Source organism: Tauraco erythrolophus, chromosome Z, assembly GCF_009769465.1.
Source record: "Tauraco erythrolophus isolate bTauEry1 chromosome Z, bTauEry1.pri, whole genome shotgun sequence".
Taxonomy (NCBI): Eukaryota; Metazoa; Chordata; class Aves; order Musophagiformes; family Musophagidae; genus Tauraco; species Tauraco erythrolophus.
This window is the reverse complement of record NC_141496.1, coordinates 92,487,544-92,505,514: the sequence shown is the minus strand read 5'-3', so window position 1 is coordinate 92,505,514 and position 17,971 is coordinate 92,487,544. Positions and strand designations below refer to the sequence as shown.

The following is a 17,971-nucleotide window of genomic DNA, read 5'->3' as shown; positions in this document are numbered from 1 at the left end:
GTTTCGCGTGTGTGGATTTGGTTCTCTTACTGAGAGAGAAGGCAGCAGCTACTCATGTGGGAGAGGATGTAAGCAATAATTTGAGTTGAGAGAGACCTCTTAGAAGTCAACAAAACCAACCCTCTGTTCAGATCAGTGCTAGCTTCAAAGTTAAGTTACTCTTAAGTTACTCGGGGCTTCATCCCTTCAAGTTTGGAAGATATCCGGGGATGGAGATTACACCATATCTCTGGGCAGCTTTGTCCTGTATATGATCACCCTCATTGAGGAAGATTTTCTCTGTATCTAATCATTCTCCTCTGTGATACTGTGTAGCTGTTGCCTCTTGTCCTTCACTGAGCGTCTCTGAGAACAGCGTAATTCAGTCTTCTCCATAACCATCTGTCAGTTGAAGAAAATTAGTAGAACACCCTACTTGAGCCTTCTTTTCTCCAGGCTGAACAAGTCAAGCTCCTTTATGCCTCTTCTCTCATGTCATATGCTCCAGGCTCTTCACCATCTTGGTCAGATCTCTGCTAAACTTGCTTGACTTTACCAGTTAACTCTGGTTCATCAAGCTGTTTGCTGGCAGCTGAGTTAGTTCAGTCCCTGCTTCGTCCTTTCCGTGGTTTAGGCCCAACTGGTAACTAAGCACCATGTGGCTGCTTGCTCACTCCCTGCCCGGTGGGATGGGGTGGAGAAAATATAACAAAAGGTTTGTGAGTCGAGGCAAGGACAGGGAGGGATCACCCACCAATTATGGTCATGGAAAAACAGACTTGACTTGGGGAAAAAATCAATTGTATTTGTTACCAATCACATCAGAGTAGAGCAATGAGAAATAAAAACAAATCATAAAAAAAAAACCTTCCGTCCATCCCTCTCTTCTTCCTGGGCTCAACTTTACTCCCGATTTCTCTACATCCACCCCCTCAGTGGCGCAGGGGACGGGATTACAGGTCAGTTTGTCACATCCTTCCTCTTCAGTGGGAGGACTCCTCACACTCTTCCCCTGCTTCAGCATGGGTCCCTTCCCATGGGGGACAATTCTCCACAAATTTCTCCAGTGTGAGTCCTTCCCACAGGCTGCAGCTCCTCACAAACTGCTCCACTGTGAGTCCCTCCCACAGGGTGCAGCCTTTCACCAGCAGACTGCTTCAGCGTGGGCTTTCCACAGAGTAATTGTCGTCTTCACATGCAGCCACCTGCTCCAGTGTGGGGTTCTCCACGGGCTGCGGGTGGGTCTGTGCTCCACCATTCATCTCCATGGGCTGCAGCGGGGTTGCCTGGCGTCTCCCCACAGGCTGCAGGGGAGTCTCGGCTCCGGCACAGCTCCTCCTGCCCCATCTGCACTGACCTTGCTGTCTGCAGAGTTGTTTCTCTCACATCCCACTCGTCCGCTCCCGCTGCCATGTGCAGGCCTGCGAGGCACCCCAGCCCCCTGCCAGGTGGCCTGTGCCTCCCCTCTCTCTCCACTGCATATTCCTCAGCAGGTTTTGTCTTTTTTTTTCCCCTTCTTGAATATGTTATCATAGAGGGGAGCCGGTCTTGGTCAGAGGTGGGTCAGGCACAACTGGGGAAGCTTCTAGCAGCTTCTCACAGCCTCCCCTGTACCCCTGCCCTGCTACCAAAACCCTGCCACGCATACCAGTGCAGTATTTAGCGCTCGATGTCGGTCTCTTAGTGAAACCTGGCAGCAGTAGTAGAAAACAGAATGAGACACTGAACTGGCCAGCGGATTGCAGGTGACAAACTACTCTCGCCCCTTGATAGAATGTGAGCTGTGGTGTTGGAACTTTAGTGAGAACCAGCCACAGTGTTGTATTCTTCCACCTATGTTTTCAGCCAGGAAACCTGTCCACTATCCCTGTAGCTGTTTCTAGCTGTGCAGTATCCTCTTTCCAGATTTTACACCAAACAAAGCGACTGTAACTTATGCTGCCTTACCTCAAAACTTCATTAATGACTAGAACAGACATGTCTGGGTTTATGGAAAATGCATTATGTAATATATGTTGAAACTGAGTGAAGGGAAAAAATGGAAAAGGGAAGAAGAGACAGGGCTGTATTTGAGAGAACATACTACAGATTGATGAAAGGATCCTTGTCCTACAGTTTAAAGAATAAGGTTACTTTTAGAGGAAAATACATTATCACGTTAACTCATTTAGCACAGAACTAATTATCTTTGCTGGATTTAATGGATAAAATTAGTGGTTTCTTTGCTGGTTATGTATTCACAGCTACAAAATGTTTTTGCCTAAATGTGTGCGAGCAAAAATCCAAGACTACCACATTTTGACGCGAAAGAGAATAAGGTACAGGTTCCGCAAATTTATACAACAGTTTGGCCAATGCAAAGCTACTGCCAGAAACTTGAAACTTAAGTATCTTATAAATCTGGAAACCCTTCAGTCTGCCTTCTATTCAGAGGTTTTTGAAGTAAAAGAACCTGGTGGAGATCCTTCTGGAGAGGAAAGTTTTGCAACCATTGTAATAACTGGAAATGGTGGAATTCAGTGCTCAAGAGGAAAACTTAAAGACTGTGAGACGCTGGCAGAGCAGGTAATTTATTAATTTAATAATTGTGCAGTTTATCGTGCAACAGTGTGATTAGCTTATGTTAGGAGTTCTGATGTATCCTAGTGATGATACAATTTCCATATGGTTGAGGCTCACAGAAATGTATTGACTTAAACAGTGCAGGGTTTTAAAATTTGGGTTTTTTTTATTGAAGTATTAGAAGAAAGTCAATGCTTGAGCATGTAATACTTCTGTGTTTGACAAATGAAAAATGCAGTGTTGAACCTTCATTACTGTAAAAAATTCAGTGGGGAAAAGTAATGACCCTGCCCGCAGGTATAGGTAAAATGCACAAATTCCTCAAATTCTCTTTGAAAGCAGGGATTTAAGGACTCGAAAAAACAGGTAAATTTCCTTACACCTCTTTTCCCTGCAGTTAGACTCCTACTAGTGTCTGAGCTATCAAATTTAAAGTGACATTTCTGTCACTGTGGAGTCCATATACTCTCTGTTCAGGAATTAGATGCTAAACAGTTCCAGTAAGTGCTAGTAATCATGTGCTATTGCATTTTTACTTATCAGTGTTATTTCTGTGGTGTGTGATTTCCCAGCGTAACTATTCATTTTGTCGAATTTACCAGAATCTAATACAAACTCATAGCACTATACGTTGAGAGTGTGGGAGTTTTCCAAAGGTAAAGTTAAAGGCAAAGAGGAACACGTTTCAGTTTTCCAAAATAATTACATCTGTTAGTTTGGTGGTTTTGATGCATAATATATAGCAGTCAAGACCAAACCACAAAAGGTTGTATTTTTACAGCACTCTATAATAATTTGTAAAAATGCTGGGTTTTTTGTAATCCTTAGCAAAAAAGAAATCTGATCACACCCCGAGATTTTAAGTGTGTTGTTCTGAGGGCATTTGTAGATTGATGTTAGGTCCAGTTACCTCGTTCATAGTTACTATGTATTAGCCCTCTGCATTTCCTAAGTTGCCTGGAAGTGCCAGTTGCTCTGGCAGGAGCTAACATAAATGTCAGATTTTGCAATTTTCTAGTTTTAGGTGTACAAACTTTATGCATACTATGCTGTTTGAGCCTGGCAACCAAGCCTTTAGTAAGAGTAGTGTTTGAACTGATCATATTTCCTTTAGAGATTGCCAAATTATTTTTTCATAATTAATAATATTATCATCCCATGCTGACAAAAACATGGCATAGGCTGTATATATTTTGTCTGGTACAGAAATTGTTTATAAAATTGGTTATGAAAACTTAGTAAATTAATGAGGCTGCTTGTAAATGTGATCAACTCTTGTTTCAGTGAACTGTACTGATGAATCTTTATTAAGATACTGAATTGCAACCAAATTTTTTAATTTTTTTGAAGGCAGGAATGACATATGTGGGACAGATTGTGAAGCAATTTCTTTTGCCAGTTCACATTTCCAACAACCAGATGAACAAATAGAGCTTCAGGGACTTCAGGGCATTTGAGCTGATTTATTCTACCTGATACTTACTGAGTATTAGAGCCTTGATTGTTACACCTGTTTATGTAATAGAATATGCTTGCAGCCACATAAATGGGATATTCTGACTTGAATAACATTTATTTGCTTTGGAAGAATAATTTTAGATAGATAAATCTACCTTTATTTAAGAATGTTACTTAGCATCTGAAGTTCTACTGAAAACAGCAAAGTATGATTTATGTGACATTGTAATTTGACTTGTGAAAGACTGAAGGAAATGATGCAGAATATCATCCTTATCAATAACTCTCTGAACTTGCTATCTTAACATGTCTTGGATTTCTCATGTAATTAGGACTGGTACTTAAGTTACCTAGTCAGTGATGACCATGGCTAATGGGATAACCTTCTCATAGAGCCTTTCTTCGTTCATACTACATCCATCTCTTTGGTAGCAGATTTTGCAGTGTGTATCACTAGGAACAAAGCCATGACATTTTGAATTTTTAACAGGCTTCATAAACTTTTTTAGTTGGGATGCTAATAATAAGTTCTAAAAAAAACCAAAAAGAGCCCCTCAAAAAGATTTTTTATTAATCTTCCATTGTAAATCCTGACAAAATACTACAGGGCAAAGAAACATCTACAACAAAAAAAAACAATAACTCATATTTGGCTATTTCCATTCAAGGTTCCTGGATCTTTATGCATTTTTTTAATTAATGCTCGTACTGATGGTCCCCTAAACGTAAAACTCCTTTCTTTATGTTTAATGGCGTATTAAAGGTTTTATGATCTTCTTTGTTGCTAGCTTACACGTTCAGATTTTTAGGAATTCTAATGCTGCTAATAGGTGAGGGTTTTTTAGTTGCTATCTATATAATTACAGTAGTAACATAACTAATATCTATTGCAGGATTTACAAACATACTGTGATTTTCCTGATATCATTGATGTCAGCATTAAACAAGCAAGCCAAGAAGGCTCCAGTGAGAGAAGAATTGTCACCATTCACAAACAAGACAGCAAGAATCTGGTCTGTTTACTTTGTTTGCTGTGTTTTTCAAATAGATGTTGCTTTGAGCAGACTGTGTGATTGCTGTGGTGCTTACAGTATTGTATAACCAATTACCATGTCAATTAAGCGTGAGGTAAAACTAAATGCATTTCAGCAGTATAAACGCCATTTTGGAACACCAAAGGTCTTCTGCATTCCTAACTCTGTGCATGGACTGAAATAGAAATAAACGTTCATAGCTGAGAATAATTTCTCATACACAGATGGGTTCTTCTATTTAGTGGAGTCTTAAACCCGAGTCTAATCTGAATCTGCCCTCTTTCAGTTTAAATCCATTGCCCCATGTCCTGTCACTACACACCCATGTCCCAAGTCCCTCTCCAGCTTTCCTGTAGGCCCCCTTTGGGTACTGGAAAGCTGCTATAAGGTCTCCCTGGAGCCTTCTCTTCTCCAGGCTGAACAGCCCCAACTCTCTCAGCCTGTCTCCATAGCAGAGGTGCTCCAGCCCTCGGATCGTCTTCGTGGCCTCCTCTGGCCCCGCTCAAGCAGCTCCATGTCCTTCTTGTGCTGGGGACTCCAGAGCTGAACGCAGTATTCCAGGTGGGGTCTCAGGAGAGCAGAGCAGAGGGGCAGAATCCCCTCCCTCAACCTGCTGCCCACGCTGCTCTGGATGCAGCCCAGGGCACAGTTGGCTTTCTGGGCTGCCAGCGCACGGTGCCGGCTCATGTTGAGCTTCTCATCCACCAGCACTCCCAAGTCCTTCTCCTCAGGGCTGCTCTCAATCCATTCTCCGCCCAGCCTGTACTTGTGCTTGGGATTGCCCTGACCCACGTGCAGGACCTTGCACTTGGCCTTGTTGAGCTTCATGAGGTTCTCACAGGCCCACCTCTCCAGCCTGTCAAGGTCCCTCTGGATGGCATCCCTTCCCTCCAGCGTGTCCACAACACCACACAGCTTGGTGTCATCTGCAAACTTGCTGAGGGTGCACTCGATCCCACTGTCCATGTTGCCAACAAAGATGTTAAATAGCACTGGTCCCAGTACTGACCCCTGAGGAACACCACTCATCACTGGCCTCCACTTGGACATTGCACCATTGACCAGAACTCCTTGAGTGCGACCATCCAGCTAATTCCTTATCCACCGAGTGGTCCATCTATCAAATCCATGTCTCTCCAGTTTAGAGACAAGGATGTTTTGTGGGTCAGTGAAATGCTTTGGACAATTCCAGGTAGATGATGTCAGTTGCTCTTCCCTTATCCACCAACACTGTAACCCTGTCGTAAAAGGCCACCAAATTTGTCCAGGCAGGATTTGCCCTTAGTGAAGCCATGTTGGCTGTCACCAATCACCTCCTGTTTTTCCCATGTGCCTTAGCATAGTTTCCAGGAGGATCTGCTCCATGATCTTGCTGGGCACAGAGGTGAGACTGACTGGCCTGTAGTTCCCCAGGTCTTCTTTTTTTCCTTTTTAAAAATGAGGGCTATGTTTTTCCTTTTTCAGTTTGTGGGAACTTCACTGCACTGCCACACCTTCTTAGATATGATGGAGAGTGGCTTAGCAACTTCATCTGCCAGTTCCCTTCAGGACCCGTGGATGCACCTCATTAGGTCCCGTGGGCTTGTGCACCTTCATATTCCTTAGATGGTCTTGAACCTGATCTTCTCCTACAGTGGGCGGTTTTTCATTCTCCCAGTCCCTGCCTTTGCCTTCTGTGACTTGGGCAGTGTGGCTAGAGCACTTGCCAGCAAAGACTGTGGCAAAAAAGTCATTGAGCACCTCAGCCTTCTCCATATCCTAGGTAACAAGGTCTCCTTTTGATGAGGGTTTCCTTCTGATGAGGGCCCACATTTTCCCTAGTACTCTTTTTATCACCGACATACCTATAGAAGCTTTTCTTGTCACCCGTGATATCCCTGGCCAGATTTAATTCTGTGAGGGCTTTAGCTTTCCTAACCTGTCAAGCTGGTTGCTCTGACAATTTTTCCTGTATTTCTCCTAGGCTGCCTGTCCTTGCTTCCATCTTCAGTAGGCTTCTGTTTTTCGTGCTTGATTTTGTCCATGACCACCTTGTTCAACCATACAGGTGTCCTGGTGGTTTCGCCCGACTTCCTCTTTGTTAATATGCACCGCTCCTGAGCTTGGAGGAGATGATGCTTGAATATTAACCAGCTGTTTTGGGCCCCTCTTCCCTTCAGGGATTTATCCCGTGATGCTCTACCAAGCAGATCCCTGAAGAGGCCAAAGTCTGCTCTCCTGTAGCCCAGGGTAGTGAGCTTGCTGAGCACACTCCTTGCTGCCCTAAGGATCTTGAACTCCACCATATCACGGTCGCTAAAGCCAAGGCTTCCCTTGAGCTTCACATTCCCCACCAGCCCCTTCTTGTTGGTGAGAACAAGGTCCAGCGCAGCACCTCTCCTCTTTGGTCCCTCTATCACCTGGAGAAGGAAGTTATCATCAATGCATTCCAGGAGCCTCCTGGTTTGCCTATGCCCTGCTGTGTTGTCTCTCCAACAGATATCGGGGTGGTCGAAGTCTCCTATGAGGATCAGGGCTTGTGAATGTGAGGCTGCTTCTGTGTGTCTATAGAGGGCCTCATCTGCTTGGTCCTCCTGGTCAGGTGGCCTGTAGCCGACATCCACTATAATGTCAGCTGTCCCTGCCATCCCTTTAATCCTGACCCATAAGCTCTTGGTCAGCTCGTTATCCATCTCCAGGCAGAGCTCTGTGCACTCCAGCTGGTCCTTGATGTAGAATGCGATACCTTAAACAGTTGTTTCAGTTTGAACTCCATCATTGCACTGGAGTCAAGCTTTCCAGCAGGTATAGCTGTCACGTACTTGTGTGAGGTGGGTTGACCTTGAGTGGATGCCAGGTGCCCACTAAGCCACTCTGTCATTCCCCCTCCTCAGCTGAACAGGGGAAGAAAACTACAGCAAAAGGCTGGTGTGTTGAGATAAGGACAGGGAGAGATCTCTCCCCACTTACCGTCATGGACAAAACAGACTCAGCTGGGGGAAATTAATTCAATTTATTGACAATCGAATCAGAGTAATGAGAAATAAAATCAAACCTTAAAAAATCTTCTCCCCACCCCTCCCTTCTTCCTGGGCTTGACTTCACCCCTGAATTTCTCTGCCTCCTACCTCTGAGTGGCACAGGTGAACAGGTTCATCACCTGTTGGCTCTGCTGCTCCTTCCTCCTCCCACTCTTCCCCTGCTCTAGCATGGAGTCTGTCCTGTGGTAGACAGTCTTCCATGAACTTCTTCAATACGTGTCCTTTCCACAGGGTGCAGTATTTCAGGAATAAACTACTCCAGTGTGTGTCGCCCACCAGGTTCACAAGTCTTGCCAGCAAACCTGCCCCAGCGTGAGCCTTTCTCTCCATGAGGTCACAAGTCCTGTTAAGAGGCTTCTCCAGCATGGGCTCTCCACAGGGTTGCAGCCTCCTTCAGGCATCCACTTGCTCTGACATGGGGTCCTCCACAGGCTGCAGGTGGGTCTCTGCTCCACTGTAGAACCTCCATGGGCTGCAGTGGGACAGCCTGCCTCACCATAGTCTTCACTACGAGTTGCAGGGGAATCTCTGCTCTGGCACCTGGAGCACCTCCTCTCCCTCGTTTTTAATGACCTTGGTGACTGCAGAGTTGTTTCTCTCACATCTTCTCACTCTTCTCTTCCGGCTGCTGTTGCACAGCAGTTTTTCTCCCCTTCTTCAGCGTGTTGTCAGAGAGGTGCTACCACCATCGCTGATGGGCTCAGCCTTGGCCAGCAGCAGGTCTGACTGGGGGTTCACTTGTGTTGGCTCTGTTGGGCATGGGGGAAGCTTCTAGCAGCTTCTCACGGAAGCCATTCCTGTTGCTCCTCTGCTACCAAAACCTTGTCGTGCAAACCCAGTACAAGTTGCTTCTTCTTTATCTCTGTGACCGACCTGTGGGCCTTCAGGGCTCCCCATCTGAGGTGTTTGGGTGACTGGAGATCTTTCTTCTGTGTGTGTGTGTGAAAAAAGCTGTGTACAGCTTACGTACTTCTTTTCTGTAAAAATAACTTTTAAAAATTCCAAAAATATTTCAGTAAGCATTAACTAGTCCTATTGTCTCTCTAATGGTGCTTCTTTTATAAAAGGGCATATAATTTACTTTCATTTATAGCAGAATTGTGATTCACATTCATTTCCTGCATTAATGGCACAGAATTAATGACCTGTTAAGAAATTGGAATTTTTTCAGGGCTTTTTATTGAAACATAAGAGTAGCTGGAATATGTGTGATGTGCATCCATGATACTGAGAGCATTACAATATTTCAGATAGGTAGAGGAAGCTTCCTTAATCTTGAGCCATTAAAATTCTCTTTAAAAATTCTCAATAGCAGTAGTTAGGTACTTGACTGTGTGTGCCTTTGGGAGTAAAAGTGACTTTCTATGAGCTTGTCTAAAAAAGCTACTGAAGAGTAAGGCAGAGTAGGAAAAGTGCAGTGGCTGCTGTTTTGCTTATGATTTGTGTGTCGACATTTACACACTAGACGAGCTGATGTGTAAATTAGAATTTGTGATTTAGTTAACCTGTTGCACAGCTAGTAGAATTCATTGCAGAAATACACTTTACACAGTTTTGGATTAAAATGGCTGGATTTTTAGGTCTGTTGTTTATATGGGTTTTCTGATCATGTTGAAACAACTGGAAAGATAGTTGTTTCCAGGTCCTCTTTTAATAAGGAGTTTGAAGACTCCAAGCAAATTCTTGGCACGTGGTCAAAAGCACTGGCTTTTTTGTTGCCAAAGAACTTGGCAAGGAATTGTGTTCAGCCGCTAAGTGTGTCCCCAGTGTCATGGACAAACTTGTGCAGCACGTACGAAAGTGTCTCTGTTGAAGTAAAGACAGCTTTTAATATTCTCATACAACTATCAAAATACTAAGAAAATACAGAGAATTAATTACATAGAAGTAGACTCTGTTTTCCTTCATTGGCAGTAATAAATATGTTGTTACAGACGAATTTAATTCTACCCTGCTCTTATCTGTTCAACCTATTCTGCATAGACCTTTTCCACACCCTGTTTTCCTTTGACCACTTTATTTTTCTCCTTGCTTCCATCCATTGCATCCCTCTTCATAGTAGTTGAAGGTCAGCTTCTATCTGTGATACAGGTCAGGATGCTGTTTTTTGCAGACTACTAGTTAAATTTTCAGGCAGGTACTTTTCTAGAGATTTTTCTTTGCTACTTGAAGGCAACCCCATAAATCTTTGATGAACAAAGGCTTTCCTTTAGGAAAAAAAAATAACATTGCGATGCCAGTGCAGTAGGTGTCTGCCATGCTGAGTTGTATCTACTCAGTTTTTACCTTTCAAACGTTCCCTCTTCTCAGCATTGCTCTGCTGTTTCATATATTTAGAGTAGGGGCTTTCTTTTATGGCAGATTTCTTTGGTTTGGGTTTGATTTGGGACACTGAAGATTGCTAGTAAGTTTTGGGTGGCGCCAAGAAAGTAGAACTATACAAATAGTAATTAAAAATAGTCTGAATATCTTTAATATATGCATATAGTTAAATCTTATATACCATTACCATGTCAAGGAAATTTGTGTTGCCTATTAAAAATAGAAATTCTCATTCTCTCTCTGTCTCTCTCTCCTCCTTCCCCCCATTCTCCTCTCACGATTTAACAGGAGGCTGAATTTCAGTCATTAAGAGAAGCTCTCTCCTTTGTATCATTAATTGATGGATATTACAGATTAACTGCGGATGCCCACCATTATCTCTGTAAAGAAGTAGCACCACCATCAGTCCTTGAAAATATCCAAAGCAACTGCCATGGGCCAATTTTGTAAGCAATTTTTAGCAATATAACAAGGTGATACTGTTTTTGAAAGATGAACTTTAGTTAACTGTGAACTATAACGAACATCTTGAAATGTGTATTTATTGCATTTATGTAAAATGCTTTATATTTTTCCTCTTATTTTTCACTTTGCAAAATATAATGCCTTCATGATGTATTATAAAGAATAAATTGAAATATTCAGGTTTTAATTTTCCTCCCTTAGAATTCTCTTTTTATTCTAGTGAGACAGGCAACAAAGTCATGGTGCTGATTTTACAGAATTATAGTTTCTACCGTGGCAGAAACATACAGTGTCGTAGACAGAGGATCTCATGTTTTCCTGGTGGCCTCTAGCAGTTATATTAGCTGAGTTGCCAAGGGGAAAAAGGCAAATTCAGATAACACTTAAATATTTGAGCAAGGATTGCAGTGAACTGCTAGCCATATAAATTGGAAAAAGTTTTTTGTTTTTAAAGAAAGTTTTCTCTTTCTTTGCTTTCTTTGTGGGTTTCTTTTTTTTTAGAGGAAGAATTTAGTACCTTCATTGAATATTTTTAAACTTTTTTTTATAAATAGTTCATATAGTAATGTTTATTGTTTGCAGAAGCACACTTGGGAGCTTAGAAACATTTTGTGAGGCAGAATAAAATAAGCATTTGCTTCAGCTACAGAAAGCTTGAAAGCTAATGTGTGCAAGTATGATTCATGAAACTAGCACTGTCTGCTCAGGTAGTACAGAATAGTTCTGTAAATTTTGTCATGACAGAAAGAGGACAGGTGCTGTAACCTTCAGAAGATACGCAGGAGGACAGGGATGGACATCCATACAGTTCTAATCACATTTCTTGCCCTAATGACTAGTGAGCTGTTTAGCAGAACGTGCCATGAATCTAGACCTTTCCAAGCCATTCCATTCCTTATTCCCTCAGTTTGATAGAAATAGTCAGCAAGGCTTTGTTTAAGGAGAAATTGGTTCTTCTAGTAAAAAATGATGGTTTATTTCAACTCCTCTTTCTTGTTAGCCCTTTCCCAAGTTAAACCCACGTTTTCCACCCACACAAATATTTTGCTAGTTTTAGCTCGTTTATTAGGCAGTTTTTTTAGAGCTTCTTCCACAGTGGAGGTCAGAAGTCATATCGTAAGCCTAGGGGAATGTACTTTTTTAGGCTGTAAGATTTCTCATCAAATAAGTGTGGTGGTTTTCAGTATTAAGAATTTTTAATATACTGCTCTCTGCATAAGTAGTCACCCTGAATATTGGAAAACAAAGAGACAAAAAGATAAAGGAAGCTGTAAACGACTGAGAGTTTGAATTGTCGTTGTATTAGATATCTGATAGTAGTGCTCATTGGCCAATCTCTGATGTTCCTGGATTTTAAAATTATGCGATATTAAACATTTTCTTTTTGCTACAGCATGGACTTTGCTATCAGTAAACTGAAGAAAGCAGGTAATCAGACTGGTTTCTACGTTCTTCGTTGCAGTCCTAAAGATTTTAAAAAATACTTCCTCACCTTTGCTATAGAGGTTTGTATTCTGCCTTAGATAGTACCTGTATAATCTTTACTACATTATAATAATTAGCATGATATGTTCAGTAGATGATTCTGAATTTTCTCTTCAGAATGTTTGTCTGATTTGTGTATTCTGTAGCTGCTTCTGTCAGATTGGCCAACTTTCAGGGTCTTGTGACAAACATCAAAATACTTACATGGTAAAGAATCACTAATGACACATACTGTATGCCTGGGAAAACAAGACAGGTGGAGGGAAGAGAGCTTGAGAGTTCTGAGGATGGTGACAAGGCTCTTGGGACTGAAGTAAATGTTTGCGTGGTGGGATGGTTTGTGAGTTGGTTTTTTTTTTTCTTCTTTAAGGTTTGGGGGATTTTTTTGGCTGGTTTGGTTTTTTCTTTGGGATTTCCACTCCCCTTACCCACCCACAGCTGAATAGGGCTTAGTTGCTCTAGTAAGTATACAGCCCTTGGTGATCTGAGAGTGTCTCTCCTTCTCAGGTTCTTCTGGGTTTGGGTCCTGTCTCCATCCTCAGTGCTGAGCCAGCCAGATTATTTGGCAACAGTAATATCGACACAGGTCTCCTGCTACATGTCTGATGTTAGCTAGAGTGGGAGCTGCCCTTTAAATTCTCATGCAGTTCTCATTGCAGCTAAAGAACACTTCTGATGGTACCCTGCCATTCTCATGCCCCCAAAGAATCAGATGCACCTCTCCTCTGCAAGACTGCAGCTACTGATACTGCAGTACTTTAATATTGCTGTTACATAATTGCATGATCTTGTTCCAAGGATGGGCTTCTCTTTAATTAAACTAAGGATGGTAATGCGTGGGTTTTCCTCCTGGTTTGCAGCAAGCTAGCAAGTTCACTAAATACTGTCCAGAATTTTTTGGACTAAGAGATCAGTCCCTGAGCAAGCTTAGAAAGTCAAAGTCTGAGAGTCAAGCCTGTGAGTTAAGCCTACCATTAACTGCCCTAGCCGTGTTTTTGTGTTTTGGTGTTTTTTTCTTCTCATTCTGATTCTTTCTGGGCAAGCTATTAAAAGGCTTTTGAGATTCAGAATTTGTTGGAACATTTTCTGCAGTGCTGACGTGAAGGACCATGAAAGCACTATTAAAAGCTCTTCTTGTTTAAAAATGTTTAATTGGATCTTTTCAAGACTCGTAAAAATAAATCCATGCATATTGAAAATCTGTGCTGGGAACTAATTGCTTAGAACTGTACTGTAGATGGCAGAAAAACAGAAATACAGCTGAGATCTCCAAATGCTTGCCAAAAGAACACAGAGAGTGAGCATTTGGGCTATTGCTTCCAACAAAATTTTGTTTTGATGTTACCTCGTGTAAGAGTGAAGAAGTTTTCATTGCTAGCTCTGAAGGACTTTTCCTAGGATCTGTTATCTGTTTTCTCAGTTCCACCTTTGCAGATGTCATAACATTTGTTTTTCTTAGCATCAACATGTTAATTCCAGTGATGGGAGTAGAATCATGTTTTCTCAGAATTAATATTACATAGTGAGAACAAAATAACAAATTATGGCAATATTTTGCTGAAGCATTCTTTGTTTAATTAGTAGAGCGCTGTATAAGCTTTTAAGTACTAAATATTGTTGATTTTATTTTTAATGGAAAAAATCTCTGCAGCGTGAGAATACCACTGATTATAAACACTGCTTAATTACAAAGAATGAGAATGGAGAATATAATCTTAGTGGAACCAAGAGAAGTTTTGGTAATCTTAAGGATCTGTTGGCCTGTTACCAGACAGAAACTGTCCGTTCAGACAGCATAATTTTCCAGTTCGTCAAATGCTGTCCTCCGAAACCGAAAGGTAAGAGAGAGATTATTTCTAAGCAGAAGAGTTTCCAACTTTGAGATTATAGATTTAAAAATAAGTCAACATTACATGACTCTCAAGTAGGTAGATACATATGTTTGTGTGGATTTTTTTTAAGTTTCACTGACCTATTTGTTCATCTTCTTAGTCATAGTTTTCAGTCCTAGTGTCTGCCAAATTTTACTTTGTTATTGATGGTCTTCCAGCAAGAATCATGGTAGCCAGTTTCATGATGAGGAGCAACCCTGGTTTCTTATTGCAGTGGATTGTGTGCAGCAGCATTTTTTTTAGAGTGTTTTCGTGTTTTGAGAAGGAAAGAGCCACTAAATGTGTAATTTCTCACTGAGGATAGTTCCATAAGCAATGGAACTAACAATGCCAGTGAATTTATTTCGTTGTTTGTTGAGGTCTTAGCTGAATTATGCCAAGGCTGCAGTGTAATTTCAGTTTCTCTTTAACTCTGAAAAATACACATGAAATATAGCTCCTGCCTGAGGAGTGGATTTTTCTTGAATTTGTAGTAAAGGTTTTTGCCTAGCTTTGGTATTCATGGTATCTTTCTCCTTTATGAATTCTGACATCTGCCCTTTTTGCTTATTATTTACTGTCCTTTTGCTTATTATTTACAGTTAATATTAGTTAGTCTTTGTCTCTATCCAAGTCCTTATTTAAACAAAAGCTTGAGAGAACAGACTGTTTGGAACCAGTTTTAGCGCTCTCGGATTTGATTGAAATTAGCCAATGGATTCAAAAGCTTAGAAAAGAGATTTGACAAATAAATACAGATGCGCATTGCAGACGATAATTTTGTAACCTTATATCCATTGAAATCAAACAAAAATGTGTATTCATCAGAATTATGAACCACTGAATAAATGTAACAGTGCATGCATGCATATACCCACAGTTATGTACCTGTCAGCTTTAGTTTTACTAACAGACCTGCTCTACTTCATGGAGAAACTTTTTTCAGAATCACTCAAAGAATAATTACTTTGGTAAGTGTAAGGCAATGAGGATCTCTGAAGTGTTGCTGGGGCAAAAATATGTAAAAGCTTTAAAGAGGCATCAGAAAGATGCCTCTTTAAAGAATGCGTCTTTAACAGAATGACTTCATAATATAGAAGGTGGTGGTGACCTGCATCACCTTTTTCCACTCCTGATTGTTATTACAAATACAGCAGAAGTTAAAATATGAAAGGAGGTAGGAATATTTTCAGAATGTTTGTCAAAAGTAGGAGTACTGAAGAAACTTAAAATAGCTGAGAGAAAATGTTTTTGCTGATTAGAAAAAAATCAGAGTTTGAATTTGTTTAGTGAAATACTGTATGGCTTTTTGAATAAGCTGATCTCAGTGTGATATCTTCTTTTTGTTGGATTGCCATCTTCTCATTAATAAGCCTTCTGAAATAATATTAAGTTTCGTTTTATGTTGTACAAATTTACTTTGTTATTATTCTCCCTACCTTCTTTCTTCTCCCAGATAAATCAAATCTCCTAGTCTTCAGAAGCAACAGCGTTTCAGACGTACCTTCATCACCTACCATACAGAGACACAATAATGTCAACCAGATGGTCTTTCACAAAATCCGGAATGAGGACTTGATATTCGTAAGTCCATTAGTTACTTCTTCCACTGCAGATGGTTGGTTTGATACCAAGTTTGGAAAAACTCAGTATATATTTAGAAGAGCGTTATCTGAGCTAGGAGATTTTGCTGTAATCTTTCCTTAGAGTTGTAGAGAAAATATTTTTTTTTAAATTTTCCATTAATATGGGTAATAATTTTTTTTTTTTTAAATAAGAAGTGTTCTTTTGACTGTAATAGCAGTTGTTTTCTTAACTTCTAGGCATGTCTAAATAACATCTTAATAACAGCAATTCCTTCCTCTCTGGTTCTTGCAGCAAGTTATTTTCTAAGGTCCTTGAGGAGTCAATAAAAAATAAGCAAATATTTAAGCTGTTTCTGATATAGTTGCTTCCTTGTCACCTCAGTCTGACTCTAGAGACATGCTAGCTGTAAATATTTACATATGGGTTGCTTAGGCTGGATATTTAAGAGATATTTTGCAAGACAGGTAGAGATTTCTTATTTTTTCTGGTCTGTATCCTTTCTGTCTTCTAGGAGGAAAGTCTTGGACAGGGCACGTTTACTAAGATTTTCAAAGGTGTAAGGAAAGAAGTGGGAGACTATGGCCAGCTCCATCAAACTGAAGTACTTTTAAAGGTGTTGGATAAAGTGCATAGAAACTACTCTGAGGTGGGTGTGACTGTTGACTGCTATGTAATGTTTGTTCGTGCTATGTTGAGCATTACTTTTTCTTACAAAAACCAGTATTTCTTACACGGTAGAGGGTTGTACATTGAACCAAGCTCATTCTTGGCCTTGTGACTCTGGGAGGGTGGATTTGAGACTGGCTTTGGGAAGTACACCTATGTACTTTATTTCCCCTCTCCCCACTATCCGTCGGAGAATTCAGAACTGCCCACTGAGACCCAGAGAACAGTGTCTTAGCATGATACAAGTACCACGGGAGGGGTGGTATAGCCACAAAATTACCTTTGCCAGTGAATTCATTATGTACAGATGAGGTATCAACTTTTATGGAAATTTACTTTCTTTTGGTAGACTATCTTTGGTGTTCTGGAGTTGTACTGGTTCTCCAGTCAAATTAACATTTCACATCAAGTCATAAAAAGTCAGAAGTATCTGTGTATGAGAAGCACTTGCCATATGTAGAATCATCCATATTCACTTACTCTTCACTGTTTGAGTGAAGCTGTGAGCAAACTTGAAATACCTTTGTGCAAAATCTAATACCCTGCCAATGTAATTGAGCCCAGGATTGTGTATGTGACAATTTAGTTTTAAAGACTTTAATAAGATGTGGTAATGTTTAATATATTAATGTAACTTTATATCGCTGCTTATTGTTTATTTGATGATATAATTATATCAAATTTCTAATTAATCTAGCTGTATTTACAGCAAGCCAAGAGAACCGATCCATTGTTTATTGATTTTTTCAATTACTTAAGACGAAGCTATGTGAAAATGTAAGCAATAAAGGAAAAGACATTTCAAATAGCTAATATTCATAAGCAATGTAGGCCTACGCTTTGGACAAATGAAAACAATAAAGAAACCTTAACCCATATATTAATAAGCTGGGTAATATATTCTACGGTTAAGTGAAAATTAGTTGTTAAAAGGACTAAGAGTCGAGAAATACAAATACAGTCATCTGAAGGAAAATGTGCTGATTTTGACTTTGTTCTGTTGGGTGAATAATCAGTACACAAGCAAATGTAATTGGAGATGCTACTGAAGAGAATTTAACAAATTACTAAAAAATAATTTTCTGCCCCTCTACTCTGCTCTCGTGAGAACCCACCTGGAGCACTGCATTCAGCTCTGGGGCCCTCAGCATAAGAAGGATGTGGACCTGTTGGAGCGGGTCCAGAGGAGGCCACAAAAGGGCTGGAGCACCTCTCCTACAAAGACAGGCTGAGACAGTTGGGGCTGTTCAGCCTGGAGAAGAGAAGGTTCTGGGGAGACCTTCTAGAAGCCTTCCAGTACCTAAAGGGGGCCTACAAGAAAGCTGCAGAGGGGCTTTTTACAAGGGTGTGTAGTGATAGGACAAAGGGAAATGGCTTTAAACTGAAAGAGGGGAGATTTAGATTGGATCTAAGGAAGAAATTCTTGCCTGTGAGGGTGGTGAGTCACTGGCACAAGTTGCCCAGAGAAGTTGTGGCTGCCCCATCCCTGGAAGTGTTCATGGCCAGGTGGGATGAAGCTTTG

The 17,971-nt window shown here is 40.9% G+C and overlaps 1 protein-coding gene across 3 annotated transcripts in view; it reads left to right on the top strand.

The window, feature by feature from the left end:
• The window catches only part of JAK2 (Janus kinase 2), a 64,620-nt gene that overhangs the window by 23,551 nt on the left and 23,098 nt on the right, over positions 1 to 17,971 (top strand). For 2 of the 3 annotated variants that reach the window (XM_086629962.1, XM_086629964.1), the window contains exons 7-13: positions 2,223 to 2,544; positions 4,893 to 5,012; positions 10,664 to 10,821; positions 12,234 to 12,345; positions 13,977 to 14,163; positions 15,653 to 15,780; positions 16,295 to 16,429. In XM_086629962.1, coding sequence (XP_086486088.1) covers positions 2,223 to 2,544; positions 4,893 to 5,012; positions 10,664 to 10,821; positions 12,234 to 12,345; positions 13,977 to 14,163; positions 15,653 to 15,780; positions 16,295 to 16,429 — 1,162 coding nt within the window. Of the gene's footprint in view, positions 1 to 2,194; positions 2,545 to 4,892; positions 5,013 to 10,663; positions 10,822 to 12,233; positions 12,346 to 13,976; positions 14,164 to 15,652; positions 15,781 to 16,294; positions 16,430 to 17,971 lie in introns of all 3 variants that reach the window. The other variant, XM_086629963.1, reaches the window with a different exon arrangement.